This window comes from Eleutherodactylus coqui, chromosome 5 (genome assembly GCF_035609145.1).
Source record: "Eleutherodactylus coqui strain aEleCoq1 chromosome 5, aEleCoq1.hap1, whole genome shotgun sequence".
Taxonomy (NCBI): Eukaryota; Metazoa; Chordata; class Amphibia; order Anura; family Eleutherodactylidae; genus Eleutherodactylus; species Eleutherodactylus coqui.
Window position 1 is genome coordinate 250,854,394 of NC_089841.1, and position 21,242 is coordinate 250,875,635.

The window sequence follows — 21,242 nt, forward strand, 5'->3', positions numbered from 1 at the left end:
CGAGGGTGCGTAGAGATGTGCGAGGGTGCGTAGAGATGTGCGAGGGCGCGTAGAGACGTGCAAGGGTGCGTAGAGACGTGCGAGGGTGCATAGAGACGTGCGAGGGTGCGTAGAGATGTGCGAGGGTGCGTAGAGATGTGCGAGGGTGCGTAGAGATGTACGAGGGTGTGTAGAGACGTGCCAGGGTGCGTAGAGACGTGCGAGGGTGCATAGAGACGTGCGAGGAAGCGTAGAGACGTGCGAGGGTGTGTAGAGATGTGCGAGGGTGCGTAAAGATGTGCGAGGGTGCATAGAGACGTCTGAGGCTGCGTAGAGATGTGCGAGCGTGCGTAGAGACGTGCAAGGGTACATATAGATATGCGAGGGTGCATAGAGATGTGCGACGGTGCGACGGGCAGCAGGGTATAGTGACAGTCATGCTGATTTCTGCGGTCTGTCACTTATACCAATCGGTTTAGTGGTTCTGCAAAATTTCCTTTTGAAACTATGCAGGACTGGACTAGAGAGGAGTGACTGAAGCTCATGCATATTCATATATACACACTCCCCTCGCCCTCCTTCTCCCTCCACATGCTGACTGGCAGGGCCTTCTGCGCATTTACAAAACCACTAAGCCATTGGGTATAAGTGACAGCCCACAGACCGGGCAGCTTAGCTGATCAGACGGCTTCCTCTAAATAGTCAGGCTTTCATTAGCAGCAGAAATATTCTAGATTTTACATCAGTTTAGTACTATGTTTCAATACTTTCAAGCTCAAGCGACGGAGAGCTGTTCTAGCGATAATCGCCCATAGATTGGAGGAAGAACGCGCCAAAGATCTCTTCCAGCCACTCGCCCTCATTCAGAGTAAATAGGCAGTCATCCATAGATGAACAGCGGCTGTTCCCATGAGCCAGTTAGTGGCATGCATAAAAGGAACAATGGATGATAACAGAATGAATTATCATTCATTGTTCAATCCCTGGCTGTGTTTACACTGAATGATTGTCATTCAGTTTCGCACAATCCAATGATGGAGGGCTCCTTCACTCAGGCGTATGCGTTTTTGTGCATGACTCAGCACATTAGTACTATGGACAAGCTTTTTTTGAGTGTGTATCAGCATATTTTATGAACTTTTTGCGCACTCAAGGCATGTTCATTTGCGCGTGGCAGGTGATCACACTCCAAGGCTAGTTATCCTAATGAGTTCCAAATGCTTTCCATGGAATCACACAGCATATCGTGCATCCCATTGCGCAATTCACATGCATTTGCATACACCCCATGGACTTCTGTGGGGACCTTTGTTGTACAAATGCGCACAAAAGTAGAGTACATGCACAAAAATGGATATGAGAATGAATCCTTGACATCAATGGGTTCTATTCCCCGTTTAGGTCTTCTCACCCAGATGATCTTGTTTCTCAGCGCAGCAGAGTATTGTGGAGCTACATGAATCATCCTCCTCCTGGCTACTAGCTCATTGGTGCACTGCAACACAATTGATTAGTTCTTCTACTGTATTTATGTCATGAGCTTGGTTCTGGTATTGAATCTATGTAGTTTGGTTCTGGTACTGCAATTATATTATGAACTTGGTTTTGGTATGTACTGAAGTTGGTTTGTGCTGTATTTATGTTATGAGCTTGGTTCTGGGGTAGGTATAGTGCTTTAGTGCTGCTTTCTGCAGACTGCCTATTGGTATATTGGTATAACACATTTTTTATGATGGGGTAGGTGAAAGGGGGGGGGGGGGATTCTGCAGAGCGTGCAATCCATTTTAAGGCCAGCACTGCAAATGCAAAACACTTTCCCCTAGCACTGATGAAGCAATGACCACTGATGACACTAGTGAGGAAGACCACCTGGTTGAGACAGAAAAAATTGTTTATGCCGTTCACATGGGGGCTCCATGATTTGCCACCAAGTGACCAGTGGTAGAAACCAATATATCTAGGCATTGTGTCTGCGCTAATTTAATTCAAGCAGCAGAAAAGAGGACAATTTAAGCTTCTCTGCTGCTTGAAGAAAACATTTGTGTGGGACAACAGCCCCCCATGAAAATTACACATCAATGTACACTAGCTTTGCGCACAAGTTCTTATTTTATTTTTTCGAAACAGTTTTTTGAATTTTTAACGAAGAAAACAAAGCGATATTCGAGTAAAGCAGAGGAATTAATAAAGTCTTAAGTTTCATTGCTTGAATTAAAACAAATCAAACACTTCTAATATAAAAGTAAAGGTAAACTGGACGCACACAAGTCTTTAAAGTGGTTGCCTAAAGCCACGCAATGCTTTGAAATCTGCTTAATAAAGTTAATTGTAAGAAACGGGGGTATACTCTTGTCTTTCTCACAAACCAGTTCCTTAGTCTCTTGTCAGACTTAGTTTACCGACTCAACTAATCATACTGTCAACTACTAACCAAAGCAGGGATACCAGCAGGGGCGTAACTATAAGGGATGCAGGGAATGCGGTTGCACACGGGCCCAGGAGCCTTAGGGTGCCCATAAGGCCTCTCTTCTCCTTATAGGGAACCCAGTACTATGAATAAAGCATTATAGTTGGGAGCTCTGTTACAGGTTTTGCATTGGGGCCCAGAATCATCAAGTTATGCCTCTGTGCAGCATGGTTTAGGAATGGGTACGGGTACAGATACAGATAGAGGGGGGCCCCAGCTCACCTTTTGTATCAGGGCCCCTGAGCCTTTAGTTACACCCCTGGATACCAGTGAGGTCAACATATCATAACTGGAGCCGGAAAAACTGACCAGTGAGCTGTCGGTGTAGGAGTATCAAGGAGTTAGGAAGATAAGTGCACCTTCTTTTATGCTTTACTATGTTAAGCAGATTTCAAAACATTTTAAGGGTCTAAAACACCATTTATTTCTGTTTCGTGAAATTTCTATGTAACTCCTTAGACACATATCAATACATCGACTCTCCGTTACATAGCTGTAATGAGTAATTAGATGTATTTGCCTACTTCTTTCTATGAATTTCCAAAGTATTTGGTTGCACTGCCTAGGCTGATAGCAGTAAGCAGGCTTTAAAGTTTCACATTGTGATTTACTCTTCTCTGAGCATGGAAGTCAACGAAAATTCAGCTTATTGTTCAAAAAGTTTTTATTGAAAGCCTTGGTATGTACAAATTAAAGATATTTGTAATATACAATAAAGTGATAAATTGTACAGAATTATCTCATCAGCTCTTCAGTTTTAGCGACAATATCAACTTTCTTATTATATTTATGTCAAATAACATGGGCAGGTGTCACGGCCTTGAAATGTTCGTGTAAGCCTGGATTGTAACGAATCAAAAATTGCAAAGGACAACCTTTAAGGGGAATGACCCAAAAAGACATCATGTTAATTTCCTAGTGATGCAGGTGACATCTGGCCAAAACATAAGAATCAAACCAACAAGGAACAAAATCCAGAAAATAAGAAGAGGGAGGAGGAGAATTGATGAAAAGGTAGAGCTCTTCAATTAGGAGAAATATAAAACATAAAAAATGGAGAGAAAAGAGAGAGTATGGTGTACCCAATGGAAGCTCTCACAACCCACAAATCAATTCTCATTATGGTATGGAACCGTTTAATATCCAAGCAGAGAAAGGGGGCAAGTCTCTAAAGTCTATCCATATAGTCTAAGTAGAGAGGAACCTCCCCCCAGATCCTCATCAAGGTCTGAAAATCTGAGTTCTTCCATGTATTTCAGATAATCCAAGGCCTCCACTCATGCAATCCTTGGGATAGCAATGTTTTGTTTCTAATATCTGGAAATGACTTGATGTATTATGAAAGGATGTATTAAGCCTTTGTTGAACTTAGAAACCAAGCCTGGAAACATGGATAAGAGTGCAATCTCTGGAGTGATGTCAATCGGAGATCTACATAAAGCTTTATATAATCTAGAGATGTCTTGCCGTAGAGGAGTTTATAAGTGGACATTCCCAGCATATGTATAGCATCGAGACAGTAGCTGTAGAGCATCTCCAACATAGATGGAGATGGTATTGCTCAACAGCTTCAGTTGGGTCAGCCAAAGAGAAGACTTCTTAGACGCTTCATTCTACATCAGCGGCAGCTCATTGGCTGACTGTGCATAGGTCACTGAGCGGCTATGACTCCTGTATATTGTAGGGAGCAACACGGCTACAGCTGTGACTTCAGTTTATATTGCCTTCGGATTTACCACCTCTTTTATGCGTTAACAAAATGAACCTGAGGCGACATTCTCACTTTGTCTAGATCACAATGCATTATGGGTGGTAGGATCACATCGTTTCAATGGTTTCTCTGCAGAAGACCCTTCAAATCCTTGTGACAGTCAATAATGGAGGAAACCATGCTACAGTCTGCAATAGAACTGCAACTTGAGAGATGTAATTTTCCGCATGGCAACAGCCCCAGAAATAAAGTCAAAGCTGAATGGAACAAAATTAAATCTCTTGGAGAAATGTTGGTCCAGATCTCCATTAAGTTTTAGTTTGACTTATTTATAGGAACCATTAGCTTCAACAGCTTTTCAGAGAATAAAAGGTAAAATTGTAGTGTCTGCCTGTACGTAGCTATCAGAGACCTCTCCACATAGAGTCAACGCTGCAATTTCTCGTAAAGATGGCTTTAGCAGCACTTACTGCAAGGCATTTAATAGTGTATTTGTATCTATTTTCTCGAGGCTTGACTTTGTCTTTACTTTGATATTACGCCTATTTTTCAGTGTCAATCCATAATTCTAACTCTATACAGTACATTTGCAAAAAAATTACTCAAACTATATTCACTACATATAAACAGGGGCGTAACTATAAGGGATGCAGGGGATGCGGTTGCACCCGGGCCCAGGAGCCTTAGGGGGCCCATAAGGCCTCTCTTCTCTATATAAGGAGCCCAGTACTATGAATAAAGCATTATAGTTGGAGGCCCTGTTACAAGTTTTGCATTGGGGCCCAGAAGCTTCAAGTTATGTCTCTGTGCAGCATGGTTTAGGTATGGGTACGGGTACAGATACAAATAGAGGGGGGGGGGCGCAGCTCACCTTTTGCATCAGGGCCCCTGAGCCTTTACTTACGCCCCTGCATATAAAAGTATCTCTAGATTTATTTTTGTACACAAAGTTGCCCTTTATTGAACGCTAAGATACTGCATGCCTCCCAACCGTCCTGGATTCTGCAGGTCAGTCCCGAATTTGGGAAGCTTTCCTGCAGTTGAGGACAGCAGGAGGCCTATCCCACCTCCCTACCTCCTCAGTCATAGATAAGGTTGCCACCCCTCTGCATGCCCTATTCTTGTCCAATTTTCGGACAAAAATAGTACATGTCAATGTGTGGTGCCCCGTAATCAGATGGCACAAGGACAAATTGTCTTTGAGCTTTCCGATGCGAGCTGTGCACGAGAATCTTGGACTCAACTTTTCAAATGTCCATGTGCAAGTAGCCTGAGGGCTTCTTTAGATGGGCGTGATATTGTCCAGTTGTGCGGACGACTGATTTCAATTGTTTTGTTTTCACTATCGGGATTCTCAGGCGTTATTACTACTCCCGACTAGGACTTGCCCTATCTTTCTCGCACGTAGTTAATACTAGGGCAGGGCCTATCTTCCTGCTTTTTTTTCAAACTCGAGCACAATAGAATGGAATCTGAATAGTCAAGAAAAAAAGAAATCGTAGCGGAGAGCGTATTCGGGCATGCCCCGTGTGTTTATGCCATTATAGGGGTAAGAGATACTGCAAGATTATATACTTATGGGACGTGTTATGCCCTAATATGCCCTGATAGTTTCAGCTACTTAATAGGCTTTGTGTTTAAATAAAATCCAAAATGTGATTGTTCTCAGTAAGAGAAACCAAGTAATCGTGTAGGTATGAAAAATACATGATGTTATTTCATTCCGTCAGAATTATACTAACCCACATAATAAACTTATGTAATTTTTGCTGTAGTTTGTACACCATAAGGGTTTATTCAGACGTGCGTATATCGGTCAGGGTTTTCACACCCGGCCGATATACGCTGTCCCTCCTACTCACGAACTCTCTGCTTCTCTTCTCCCCTCCAAGAAGTTTGCAATGGGAGTGGGTGGGACTGGGGCGGAGCTCAGCTCCCCCTCCCCGCCCCTTGTCCATAGCCAGCAATGGGATTGGGCAGGACAGAGCGGAGCTTAGCTCCACCCTGCCCCTCCCCCTCCCATTGCAAACGCAGGAGTGAAGGAGAGAGGCAGGGAGTCGGTGAGTGGGAGGAAAGGGGGGACTGTTTAGATGGAAGCGTATATTGGACAGCCGTGAAAACGCCGGCTGATATACGCTCGTGGGAATAAGCCCAAAAAACAAGATCCTCCAAAAGATAGTGCAATTGCATTTTTTTCAATTTCACTTCATTTACAAATAGTTTTTCAGTACATCATATTGTACATTAAATAGTACCGTTTCACATACAACTCGTCCCGCACAAAACAAGATTTCTGACAGCGTTGGCCACCCCTACTGTCTCTGTTTACATCAGCTGCAGGCCTGACATTAGTTGTTTACCTATGTGACCCCTACAGCCAATGGGAGGCCTTCAGGGACATCATCAGTGATGTCCCGTAAACCTGCCTCAGGGTTTCTACATTAGAAGCCCACCTGATAGGTTCATGGGATGTCATCAGGCCTTTGCGCCCGGTGACATCACATGTCAGATGCCATGGCTGCGGTCACTGAAATGGAGCTGCAACGCCCCAGTAAGTATATAACTTTTGTACAGTTCTGAGCATAGGGGGACCAAAACTATATAAAAGTAATAACTTCTAAAACCCCTCTAATGCTGAGTTGGCTTTTTAAGTTTACTCACCTCCATACATAACAATGACAGTACTTCATGCCTTATATACACACATATATTGTCGGCGATTTTCAGCCGCAATTTTTTACAAGATGCGGCCGTGTGAATGGATGAGAAAACACGAATTCCTTTTGGAATTAGATTGCGGCAATGCAGCGTTGTCGTGTTTTTTTACGCACAGCGACCTGCGTGAAGACGCATAACTTGTGTGAGAGAGGCCCAGGTCTGCGGCACAGAGGAGCTTTTGTCAGAGAGGGTAGCAATCCCTGTAGCTGACAACTACTGGTGTGACTGCACATGGCGCCCCCATTATAATGGAGGAGGGAGGCGCCCGCTGCAGTTGCACACCTCGCACACCGATAAGGCTGGCAAGGAGACTATGTATGAATTAACTTACTTTCTGAAATCTATAAGCATGAGATAAATGAGCATTTTTGTCATGTGAACTGATTCAGTAGTATGAATGATACATGATGAGTCCTGAGACTAGGAAACCTAGGAAATGTTTGATCTCCAGCCAAAAATGCAATTTATTTTAATGGGGTCAGCACACTACTGGCTTTATACCATCATTTCCTCAATATTACATTTCATTTTTGAAGATAGATTTCAAGACATAAAGGTTGTAAGTGCGAACAGCATTGATCTTTCTGACCTGGGGTATGCAAGCAGATTCCCTTTATCTCCTTCGCAGATGTCAGGTGAATTGAAGCAATCATACAGACATTAAAAATGATCGTTTCAGCTATCATATCTGTTCATCTTCCAGATGTAGAATAACATCTACAGCTAATTCATACAAGAGGAAAACTCCCAGTGAAGATGAGATAGATAGATAGATAGATAGATAGATAGATAGATAGATGAGAGATGAGAGATGATAGATGGATAGATATGAGATAGATAGATGATAGATAGATAGATATGAGATAGATAGATAGATAGATAGATAGATAGATAGATAGATAGATAGATGTTAGATAGATAGATAGATAGATAGATATATAGATAGATATGAGACAGATAGATGATAGATACTAGATAGATAGATAGATAGATAGATAGATAGATAGATAGATAGATAGATATGAGATAGATAGATAGATGTGAGATAGATAGATGATAGATGGATAGATATGAGATAGATAGATGATAGATAGATAGATAGATAGATAGATAGATAGATAGATAGATAGATAGATAGATAGATAGATAGATAGATAGATAGATATGAGATAGATGAACTCTGTCTGTCCTATCCTCAGCCTGTTATACAGACTATGCCCTCGCCTTTCCCTTTGATACCACACTTCCGTGCCTTCTTACCCATCTGAGTCAGCTGCCTCTGTATTGAGACTACACCTGGAGAAACAACCTGGAGGTTCTCCGCATCGAAGACCAAATTCCTCTTAACCTGGTTACATTGCTACAGGGAGACTCATGCTGTGAGCTATAGCAGCAAGGGAAGGCAACTGATTGGCCACAGCATAGCTCCACTAGAGGAAGAGCCCAGCCATTCAGCACAGTCATAGGGAGAAAGTGTACTTTTATAGAAGCCTGCAGGGGAGAGGAAAACAACCGCAATGCAGGTTACATAGAACGCTGCTGCACTACCTCTAATATACTTCTGTAGATGAGGATTGCAAATTATATTTCTGGTTTGCCAGCAGAGGAATCACCTCTAAAATACTTTTTTCTTTATTATAAAGTGTTTAACATTACATAGATGTTTCTTGCAAACATATTTCCACGCTGTCCATCATGGCTGCAAAGTTATTAGAATTACCTTTTTATAATAGATATTTTTTTTGAATTAAAAATAATATTGTTTGCTTCTGTAGAGCCCTTATTGGACGAGCAGTGAGCACATTTACCCATCCTCATCACATACTAAGGTCCGTTTACACCAAAGAATACATTGTTCAAACAAGCGTGTGATCTCAGAGTTCGCTGATTCACTCAGCCTGCTTATAAAGCAGATACATTGTTGCCTTGTTTAAACAAGAATCGTTCATTCATTCACAATCAGTGTATAACGATCGGCATTCAAGGGCTCCATCAGACGGATGTATGCGCAATTGTGCACTCTTCAGTGCAATGCATTTGTGCCGTGAATGAGGTAGATTTATGCATATGTCAATGCATTTTACTGCACTTTTTGCACCTGTAGGGCCTGTTCACATGGGCATGGGACACCCCACCGCCATGATGTAAAGGCTGTTTAGCGTAACGAGGTCCAGATGTGTTCTCCTTTCACGAAGATCAGCAGCGTATTGCGCATTTGGCGTATTTAGTGCACATTTGGCACTTACCAGATACTTCAATGGCGACCTTTTGTGGGCAAATGAGATAGGTGGACAAAACTATTGAAACCAATGGGTTTTATTCTTTTCGTATCATAAGCGCAAAATTGTCCGGATATGACCATGTTTTAAATTGTGGATCAGCTGCGTAATTTAACCCTTGTGTTGCAAATCTTAAACAACAACTAGAAATATACTGTAAGAATTGACATGTGATGAAGTGGCATCATTACACTTGAAGGGTTGTTGCAAGTTGCACATCCCCTCTCCTCCCCATTGATATCAGGGTCAGCAGAATCTGCAGGACCCACCATTAAGCCAATCACCATTGGCATCTACAGCCCAGTACATGTACAGTATACAGCTAAACAACATGTAACAATCCAGATTAATTGGTTCCCTTACATGCACATATTCTAAATGATTGCCAATTTTACTTATAGGTGCTACAAAAGACATGGGAAAAATGCTTGGGGGGGATGAAGAGAAGGATCCAGATGCCCAAAAGAAAATGGAAGAACAGCAAGAGGCTCTACGTCAGCAGGAGGAAGAAAGGAAAGCAAAATATTCAAAAATGGAAGCAGAAAGAGAAGTCATGAGGCAAGGTATCAGAGATAAGGTAAGCACAGAAAACACGACAGTAACACAAAGGGGGCCATTTACCAAGGAAATGCATTAGCTAATTAGACTTCTCCACAAGTATCAGTGGAATAACTGTGTACCGGATTATCGCGCCATTCAGAACACCATATTGTATTAAACACAATGCGAATGTTCTAAAGTTTTCTTTTTAATGGAAAACCTGTTATTACACTTTATTCAAATCTAGAGCGACACGTCTTATGTTTATAAAATGTTTATTCTTCCTGCACCCGCCTCCGTCTTTGTTTGGTTTAATTCGTCTTTACAGAGTTCTTGAAACTTCTTGGATAATCTTAAATATACATATTTCATAAAAAATGAAGTCATTTGACATGTTACAATATTATTCTTACTTAGGGGGGTTGTGCCAAGATGGCATCCCCCGTTCATATGTCCTAATAGAGGATATTAACATTATAGAACAGGGTCCCCTGCTTGGGAACTCCTCTATGTCCTACAACGGAGAGCTGCTCAGTAGGAATGGCTGCCATGCTGGTCAACCTTCTACCACCCAGTTATTTGCAGATGGCCATTCCAACCTAAGATGAAAAAAGTTTGGTACCATGTTAGACAGTAGAGTAAAATGTGACTGTCCTCAGTAAGAGAAACAAAGTGATCTTGTGTATGTGATACCTTTTAATGGCTAACAAAAAGAGATGATGTTACAGCGAGCTTTCCAACCTACTTAGGATTCGAAAGCCTACTTAGGCATGCCTGAGGAAGAGCTCTAAGTAGGTTGGAAAGCTCGCTATAACATCATCTCTTTTTGTTAGCCATTAAACGCTATCATCTACAAGATCACTTTGTTTCTCTTACTAAGAACAGTCACATAATGGCCATCCTGTACTGCTGCATTTCAGCTTTAGTTTCTGTGGCTTTTCCCTCCAAAATTAGTAGTTTGTTGGGGTACCGAGAGCGGAACTTGGGGTTATCAACTGATTATCCTGAGTCCTGCATTCCAAAGGCTTCATGCCCACGGCCGTGACGGACTCCGCCAACAGAATACCTCAGCGGAGTCCGTCACGGCGCCCCTCCAAAGACCCCATACTCACCTCCCGATCCGCTGTGCGAGTGCCGCATGACACGCCGGCGCGCATGGGCAGTACAGTGCATGACGCACCGGCAGTGTCATGTGACACGAGCGGCGGTGGGTAGGAAAGCGTATTCACGCTATATTTCCGCTGTGCTACAGCGAAAGTATAGCATGATAACCGGCTTACATTGACTACAATGGAAGCCAGCTGAGCGCATTCCCGTGGCAAATAGAACACGCCGTGGGTTATTTCACGCTGTGGAATTCCGCGGTGGAATTTTGCAATAGAACCTAATAGCTGCAGTGTAACGTCGCGGATTTCCGCCACATTTCACACATCCGGCCGTGAGTTAAAGGGGTTGTCCGGCCATAAACATTAGGTCTCATTACTTCTGTTTGCCCATTACAGTGCACTTTGTAATATACATTGTGCATTGTAAATTAGGCAAACAGAAGTTATTCACTTACCTTTTACGATGCCCCCCCCTGTGTTGCTCCTCGGTTGCCATGGGTTCCGACAAGTCTCTTGTCCTCTTCTTGTCGGGACAACGGGGACACGCTTCTCCAGCACAGCTCTGCGCATGTGCAGAAGAACTTCAGCCGCTGGGAAGCTCAGTTCTGCCTGCAGGGGAGGCGTGGCTGCTGGCTCTTCATCTCCAAGGTAAGAATGAGTGGAGGGGCGGGCTCTCATGGGGGGGGTGGGGTGGAGAGGGAGAGATGGATGGATGGATGTGTGCAAGGAGGGGGGGGGGTGCAGTGATGTGTGTGTGTTCGTGGTGTCCCGAGACCCGGCTGTCAGAAGTCCCGGGGGAAGGGGGGGTGGAGAGGGAGAGATCTATGGATGGATGGAAGGATGGATGTGTGCAAGGGGGGGGGGGGGGGGGGGATGCAGTGATGTGTGTGTGTGTGTGTGTGTGTGTGTGCAGGGACCTGGCTGACAGAAGTGTGTGTGTGTGTGGGGGGTCATTGTAAGGGGGAGGGGCACTATGAGGGCATGTGTGTGTGGGGAAATGTTTTGTTTTACTTTACTTTAGCAGGGTGGGGGGGCAGTAGGTAGCCTTGCAGTTGGAGGCTGCAGGAGAGTTCTCTCTCGGCTCTCCCCAGCCCCTCTCCATTCACTATACACTCATGCCAGGATTTTATCGTGAACCATGAGTGTATAAGTGTCCCCTGGCTACAACCCCTCTGAGTATAGTATGCAGCAGGGGGCGGGGCCTGGGCGGGGAGAGACTGTAGAGCAGTTCAATAGAGGTGGGCGTGTCGTGGGCGGGGCTAGAACGTGAGCTGAGGGAGGCCATGAAATCCTGCCTTTTCATGTCTCTTACTGCCATCGGGAGCGCGCACACAAAAGAGGGAGAGCGCAGAGCATTGTGGGAAGGCAGCACAGAGGCGCCATCTTTGAAAGCTGCAGTGAAGATCAGATTCTAAGGTAATAAACTGACATTCCAGCTGATCTGCTGGCCGGTTTGAGCCCCTGTATGCTGTGTGTTACTATCCTTACTGAAAGGGAAGCAGCAGCATTATAAAAATTTTTACCCTGTGTGGCCGGACAACCCCTTTAAGTATCTTGACCAAACCGCTATAATATCAGAGAACCCCAACATTTCTTATACCGTGTTTCCCCGAAAGTAAGACAGTGTCTTACTTTCTTTTTATCCCCAAAAGCCCCACTATGTCTTACTTTTGGGGTATGTCTTATATTGGAAAATGGAGCATGAAAAAATCTGGACCATGCTCCATTTTCATGCAGGTCTCCCACGGGGACGGCTCCCGTGGGCTTCTATTGAAGCCTATGGAAGCCGTCCGGATCCGCGGGACACAAAAATCAGATTGTACTCACACGCTCCGGTTCTTCTCTTCGCCGCGGCGCCATCTTCTCTCAGTCGCGGCCAGATCATTTTGCTTCAGCCCGGGGCATGCGCGGGGCACGTCACCGACGTCATCATGCACATCCGCCGAGCCGAAGAAAGAAGATCCGGCCGCGACGAGAGAAGATGACGCCGCAGCGAAGGAAGTATCCGGAGCGTGTGAGAGGTAAGTTAATTCTGATTTATTCCTATTTTCAGCGCTCATGTCCGCGGGGCAGGAGGGACCCGCTGCAGATTCTCCATGGAGAATCTGCAGCGGATCTGATTTTCCCCGTGGACATGAGGCCAAAGGCGGCAGACGCGGTGACGTATGGAGGGGGGGCGGCGCGGAAGTGGGCAGGAGGCGGCGCGCAGCTAGATGAGAGGGAGGCGGCAATACCCCCGTGTTTCCCCGAAAGTAAGACATATGTCTTACTTTCGGGGTACGGCTTACATTGGCCGACCCCCCTGAAACCCCCGATACGTCTTACAATCGGGGGTGTCTTACTATCGGGGAAACACGGTAGACTTGACACAAAACATTATCAATTTTACATGTATCACTACTGTGAATGCTGTACCTGTCTGAAAAGAGAAATCATACATTCCTTGAGATGTGGGAACTGGCATTACGACAACTAAAAAGTATGTAGAATTATTTTCTTGTAGATTGGCATAAGCTGATCGTACATTAGTGATTTTACACAAAGTAACAGTGAACTACCGGTGGTCCATAAATGATCTGCTTGGATTGTCATTATGGATGGCTTTGCCGCCCATGACAAAATGCAGATAGATCTCTCTATAGGTCTGTAAAGAGGCTGAATGAGTGAATATTCATGGGGCGATGACACAATTGGTGCCTGCATATTGGTGCTGATCTGTAATTCATCATGGCAGATTTCTCAAGTATGACAATGACTAAACCTGAACAGCCACTGAAAGTATCGAACATGTCAGATAAAGTTATTTACAGACATGCACATTCAGTTGGCATCTGATTAGTGACAGAAAAGGGTCACCGGCAAGAGATGGTCTAAATCTGTAACTATGGGCAACTTCTGTACTTTTCCTTTGCACAGGTTTTGATTAATTTTTTCCTATGACTTTATAAGAAACTATGGAGTTTAAGCATCTAAAACTTGGCTCACAAGCCTCTAAATGCTTGGTAAGTGGCATGCACTATCTACACCCAGTGACTGGCAGCTTTCCTTGTATGAGCATCCATACATCTGTCAGTCACTATATTCAGTAAGTAAATTAAATACATCTTCCTTATTTGCATAAATTACCCAGAGGAGCGTGCATGGCCGTATAAGCCTCCTCACTCACTTCTCCGGTGTCTTCTCGCACCCCTTCTGGGTGCTCTCCTTGGGGAGAGATGATGCCATCCCCCGACCCACTCACCCCCTAGGTGTCTCCACACACTTTCTGGGTGCTCTCCTTAAGAAGAGACGACAACCCTCTTGACTTAGATTGCTATAATAAAACGATATTAAAAGGTCCACTCTGGGCAAAAACACATTTTTCCATCCCTGCCCTACTCACCTGATTGCCCGTCACACTTTGGATTCTCCTCATGATATTGCAGCCACTTCCATGCAGTGCCATCTCTTATCTGATACTTAGCAGATACCATCTTGATGGTTAGATATTTTGGTTTCACTTTCACATCAATTCCATGATGCATCAGCATAGCATTAGCTAGAGGATGTACCATTTCTGCCTGCTGGGGGGATAGTTTGTGATAACCATCTATAGTTACCTAAATAAGCTACAGATCATAAATATACAGTCAGGAGGCTGAGCTATGACCTCCTCTATTATATCTATGTGACAGGAGCTGTGTGATCATCATCAGTAGCTGTGATAGGAGTGTTTGTGTCCCTCTCTAGGCAGTTTCTGTGGTAGATCCATATAACAGTATCACACAGACTGAGGAACAGAGTAGTTTCAGGCAACATAACCCCAAGTAAATGTGAGCTGGTCAGAAATGAGATCACTTGACCATCTGAGGAGAAGGAAGCCAAAAATTTCAGATAAAAAGGAATATCTAACCAAGGTACCACTAAGCGATCACAGGAGTGGCCCTTTAATATTTACAGGACAAGCATGCTACAACTAATCTCACTAATCTTTCATTTTGACTCTTTACAACAGCAATCAGACATATTGTAAATGCTATAATACGGGCCCCAGCTCGTGATCAGCGCTGCTGCGTATTTGTAACTTTTTATGTAGATTTTATGTTTATGTTTACTATTCAGAGGTGAACAAGGCGATTGGAAATCTTCATCGCGGGCATCAACTGAAATGAAACAAGGTGGCATTCAAAGCCTTTCGTACTTTTATCCAATAAATAGTTATTTTACAGGTTAATCCTCACATTTCATGCAGCAAAGTGAAAAACTGTGTTAAATCGTATAATTTAGGAAAACAACAAAAATATGCAGCGGTGGAGAGGAAAGAAAAATCCTATTTCTATCCTTAAAATCCTCCAATAAAACCAGCTCTAACCTCTCGTCTTCACGGAAAGAAAAAGCTGTAAAGAAATGTTGTTTTCCTTTACTATATGCCAAAAAATAGCTTTCTACAAACTTATGGAAATTTGTCATAACTAGTCAAATGAGCTACTAGGGTCAATAAATACTCCGGGGCCATTCATTATTTTCTCTCGGTAGCTCTATCTGAGATTTACTGAAATCAGAGCAATTGTCTCCTACATTTGTACAGTGAAGAGACTTCTTCTAATGCGGGCAGCACATGCATCCAGGCTAGGGGGGGCCGCACCTCTCATACAGCATCTTCGGCCAAATATTGATAAACCATGGATCCTTATCGTATCTGTAGACGTTTTACTTGGATCATTGATTTCATACTAAGGGCCACATGTGTTTGTCTTAAGCACTGAAAGAAATGGACCCAGGAGGATATGCTGGGAAAGGATTAACACTATCACAGCAAAGCTGCCAGGAAGGAACGAAAATATCCATGTGCTCCATCCACCTTAACTGCTTATGGACCGGGCTGTTTTGTTCCTTAGGGGCTTATTAAGACGTCCGTATATCGGCCGGGTTTTCACGCCCGGCCGATATACGGTGTCCCTTTCTGCAGAGGGAGGAAGCGGGCCGGGCTAGGAGTAGTGCACTGAGCTCCCGCCCCCTCTCCGCCCCTTACCACTGTTTGCAATGGGAGGGGCAGGACGGGGGCAAAGCTAAGTTCCACCCCTTCCGCCCCCCCTCCCATTGCAAACAGTGGCAAGGGGGCGGGAGCTCAGTGCACTGCTCCCGGCCCGGCCTGTCTCCTCCCCATGCAGAAAGGGACACCGTATATCGGCGGGGCGTGAAATCCCAGCCGATACATGAACGTCTGAATAAGCCCTAAGAACCAGACACTTTTTAGGGATTTTACCCCGGTGGTGGTTTTAATGCCCTATTTTTTTTCCTTCTGCTACCAAAATTATTTTTGCTGTGTTTTTTTTTTTATCGTGACATACAGGGCTATTTTTTTCATATCTTTTTCACTGACTTTTTTTTCAGTTTTTTAGTTTTATTAGAGGTAAAAAGCTAAATAAATATATTTTTTTACATTTATAGTTATATTTTTAAATGAGTATATTTACGCTTGGCTAATTTTTGTTGTCAGTACAGTTATATGTTTAGTTCATTTTGTTAGAAACCACATATATATTATCCATATATATATATATATATATATATATATATATACCACATATATATTATCATTTAAAGGGATATAACCTTGCCTTTCTAAATCCAATGGTATTACCACAGATCATAGATGACATCCATGCCAAAATATGGCAAATTAATACTCTTTCGAGATCATGCAGATTTTGCCTTTATACCCCTGTGGCCATTTATATATCCACAACCACTGATGTATACATCCGATACAGACTGTAATGACAGAGCGCTTGATTCAATCTTCTTATCCGTCATTGGCACATGATATAGAAATCATGGCTCTGCGGAGTAGGGCTTGAGTAGTACCATTGCCAGAAAAAAATGGAAGATTATGGTGGGATTTTGGACTAAAATTGTATTTTGCATTTTATAAAATATGTATGTTATTAATTCAGTCAATTATTTACATTTACTTTATGTTTCATTCATTTGGTTGCATTGAACTAATACATATCATCCTAGGTAATCCTCGAAATACAATAGAAGCTGCATTTTAGAAAACAAATGAGCGGCTGGCGTGGCTCGGAGAGGGCATTGATTTTTGCCTATTTGTTTATCTTTCCCACTTCTCCTAGGGGATTGATTAACACTTATTCTGTCCAATACCCGGAGGAGTGTCTAAGCAACTGAGCCATGATTTAAGCACCTTGTCAGACAGAACAAAAGTTTCACTTTAATTCCTTTCTGTTAGCTGTTCTCCGTTAAAGATTACATTTGAGAATTTAATTTGCAGTGTATGCAAAATCCGTGGCCTCTACTGGAAAAATACAGGTTTAGATGGGAAAATGTACATTAGAGCTTCAATTACAGGACATCTGCAGTGCTTGTGCTCACCATGCTGTTAAACGCATCACAATGTAAGGTGGTAAAATAATAATGGGGATATCAATATATTCATGAAATGTTAGGAATAGAGATGAGCGAACGCGTTCGTCCGAGCTTGATATTCGTGCGAATATTAGGGTGTTCGGGATGTTCGTTATTCGTGACGAACACCATGCGGTGTTCTGGTTACTTTCACTTCCTTCCCTGAGACGTTAGCGCGCTTTTCTGGCCAATTGAAAGACAGGGAAGGCATTACAACTTCCCCCTGCAACGTTTAAGCCCTATACCACCCCCCTGCTGTGAGTGGCTGGCGAGATCAGGTGTTCGCCTAATATAAAAGTCGGCCCCTCCCGCGGCTCGCCTCAGATGCGGTGTGAGTTAGATGAGGGACAGTGCTGTTTATACCGGAGCTGCTGTAGGGAAAGAATTGGTAGTTAGTGTAGGCTTCAAGACCCCCCAAAGGTCCTTATTAGGGCCACTGATAGCTGTGTGTTGGCTGCTGTTAGCAGTGGGATTTTTTTTTTCTCAAAATCGCCTCTGCAGACCGTTGCACCCGGCATTAGGGACAGAAGTGCTGCATAGGCAGGGAGAGTGTTAGGAGTGAGTGTAGCCTTCAAGAACCTCAACGGTCCTTTCTAGGGCCATATTTATCCGTGTGCAGTACTGTCCAGGCTGCTGTTGGCTGTGCTGCATTTTTTTTGGGCTTCTCAAAATCGCCTCTGCAGAGCATTCCACCCTCCATTGATACTGCAGGGAAAGAATTGTATAGGCAGGGCCACAACACAGTTATTATTCATAGAATATACGCAGTGCTGCCTGTTGGTGGGAAAAAACTGAAAACAAATCTATTTGTCCAGCCTCTGTCCGTCCTTACGGGCGGTGGACACGTGTGAGCTGCGTGAAAAACATTGCTAAATCATACGCACCCAGCTACGCTTTACTGCTGGGTTCGCCATTTGCTTTCCTTAATTGGGAAAAAAAATACCTGCTCTCCAAGAGTTATAATAACTCTGCTACCCTCACGTTCTGTGACACATAAGCAGGGACACAGCACAGTTATTAAACTTCTCAGGTTCATAGAATATACGCAGTGCTGCCTGTTGGTGGGAAAAAACTGAAAACAAATCTATTTGTCCAGCCTCTGTCCGTCCTTACGGGCGGTGGACACGTGTGAGCTGCGTGAAAAACATTGCTAAATCATACGCAGCCAGCTACGCTTTACTGCTGGGTTCGCCATTTGCTTTCCTTAATTGGGAAAAAAAATACCTGCTCTCCAAGAGTTATAATAACTCTGCTACCCTCACGTTCTGTGACACATAAGCAGGGACACAGCACAGTTATTAAACTTCTCAGGTTCATAGAATATACGCAGTGCTGCCTGTTGGTGGGAAAAAACTGAAAACAAATCTATTTGTCCAGCCTCTGTCCGTCCTTACGGGCGGTGGACACGTGTGAGCTGCGTGAAAAACATTGCTAAATCATACGCAGCCAGCTACGCTTTACTGCTGGCTTCGCCATTTGCTTTCCTTAATTGGGAAAAAAAATACCTGCTCTCCAAGAGTTATAATAACTCTGCTACCCTCACGTTCTGTGACACATAAGCAGGGACACAGCACAGTTATTAAACTTCTCAGGTTCATTGAATATACGCAGTGCTGCCTGTTGGTGGGAAAAAACTGAAAACAAATCTATTTGTCCAGCCTCTGTCCGTCCTTACGGGCGGTGGACACGTGTGAGCTGCGTGAAAAACATTGCTAAATCATACGCAGCCAGCTACGCTTTACTGCTGGGTTCGCCATTTGCTTTCCTTAATTGGGAAAAAAAATACCTGCTCTCCAAGAGTTATAATAACTCTGCTACCCTCACGTTCTGTGACACATAAGCAGGGACACAGCACAGTTATTAAACTTCTCAGGTTCATAGAATATACGCAGTGCTGCCTGTTGGTGGGAAAAAACTGAAAACAAATCTATTTGTCCAGCCTCTGTCCGTCCTTACGGGCGGTGGACACGTGTGAGCTGCGTGAAAAACATTGCTAAATCATACGCAGCCAGCTACGCTTTACTGCTGGGTTCGCCATTTGCTTTCCTTAATTGGGAAAAAAAATACCTGCTCTCCAAGAGTTATAATAACTCTGCTACCCTCACGTTCTGTGACACATAAGCAGGGACACAGCACAGTTATTAAACTTAGATAATTCATTCACTAGAGGCAGTGGGGCCTTTCGTTTTCCAAAAAGGGCAAAAATTATATTTGGCCTGCAGTCTTGCGCCAATTTATTTCCTGCCTGGGAAATCTAATCACTGGTAATACAGCATGCTGAGGGGTAGGGGTAAGCCTAGAGGACGTGGACGTGGACGTGGCCGAGGACGCGGAGGGCCAAGTGAGGGTGTGGGCACAGGCCAAGCTCCTGATCCAGGTGTGTCGCAGCTGTCTGCTGCGCGATTAGGAGAGAGGCACGTTTCTGGCGTCCCCACATTCATCGCCCAATTAATGGGTCCACGCGGGAGACGGTTATTAGAAAATGAGCAGTGTGAGCAGGTCCTGTCCTGGATGGCAGAAAGTGCTTCGAGCAACCTATCGTCTACCCGCAGTTCTGCGCCGTCCACTGCTGCCAATCCGAATCCTCTGTCTGCTGCTCCTCCTTCCTCCCAGCCTCCTCACTCCACTACAATGACACCTGCTCAGGAGCGGGAACACTCCCAGGAACTGTTCTCGGGCCCCTGCTTAGATTGGGCAGCAGCGGTTCCTCTCCCACCAGAGGAGTTTATCGTCACTGATGCCCAACCATTCGAAAGTTCCCGGGGTCCGGGGGAAGAGGCTGGGGACTTCCGCCAACTGTCTCAACAACTTTCTGTGGGTGAGGAGGACGATGACGATCAGACACAGTTGTCTTGCAGTGAGGTAGTAGTAAGGGCAGTAAGTCCCAGGGAGCAGCGCACAGAGGATTCGGAGGAAGAGCAGCAGGACGATGAGGTGACTGACCCCACCTGGTGTGCAACGCTTACTCAGGAGGACAGGTCTTCAGAGGGGGAGTCAAGGGCATCAGCAGGGCAGGTTGCAAGAGGCAGTGCAGTGGCCAGGGGTAGAGGCAGGGCCAGACCGAATAATCCACCAAGTGTTTCCCAAAGCGCCCCCTCGCGCCATGCCACCCTGCGGAGGCCGAGGTGCTCTAAGGTCTGGCAGTTTTTCACAGAGACGCCTGACGACCGACGAACAGTGGTGTGCAACCTTTGTCGCGCAAAGCTCAGCCGGGGAGCCAACACCAACAGCCTCACCACCACCACCATGCGCAGACATATGATGGCCAAGCACCCCGCAAGGTGGGACAAAGGCCGTTCACCGCCTCCGGTTTGCACCCCTGCCTCTCCCCCTGTGCCCCAACCTGCCACTGAGATGCAACCCCCCTCTCAGGACACAGGCACTACCGCCTCATGGCCTGCACCCACACCCTCATCTCCGCTGTCCTCGGCCCCATCCAGCAGTGTAGTTCAGCGCACCGTTCAGCCGTCGCTTGCGCAAGTGTTCGAGCGCAAGCGCAAGTACGCCGCCACGCACCCGCACGCTCAAACGTTAACCGTCCGCATCGCAAAATTCATCAGCCTTGAGATGCTGCCGTATAGGGTTGTGGAAACGGAGTCCTTCAAAAGTATCATGGAGGCGGCGGCCCCGCGCTACTCAGTTCCCAGTCGCCACTACTTTTCCCGATGTGCCGTCCCAGCCCTGCACGACCACGTCTCCCGCAACATTGTGCGCGCCCTCACCAACGCGGTTACTGCCACGGTCCACTTAACTACGGACACGTGGACAAGCACAGGCGGGCAGGGCCACTACATCTCCCTGACGGCACATTGGGTGAATTTAGTGGAGGCTGGGACAGAGTCAGAGCCTGGGACCGCTCACGTCCTACCCACCCCCAGAATTGCGGGCCCCAGCTCGGTGGTGGTATCTGCGGAGGTGTATGCTTCCTCCACTAAAGCACCCTCCTCCTCCTCCTCCTCCTCTGTCTCACAATCAAGATGTGTTAGCAGCAGCATGTCGCCAGCAGTCGGTGTCGCGCGGTGTGGCAGCACAGC

General features: G+C 45.1%; 1 protein-coding gene across 1 annotated transcript in view; it reads left to right on the forward strand.

The window, feature by feature from the left end:
• Nucleotides 1-21,242, forward strand: part of CPLX1 (complexin 1) — a 250,858-nt gene that overhangs the window by 180,931 nt on the left and 48,685 nt on the right. The window contains exon 3 of the mRNA XM_066604477.1: nt 9,556-9,731. Coding sequence (XP_066460574.1) covers nt 9,556-9,731 — 176 coding nt within the window. The remainder of the gene's footprint in view (nt 1-9,555; nt 9,732-21,242) is intronic.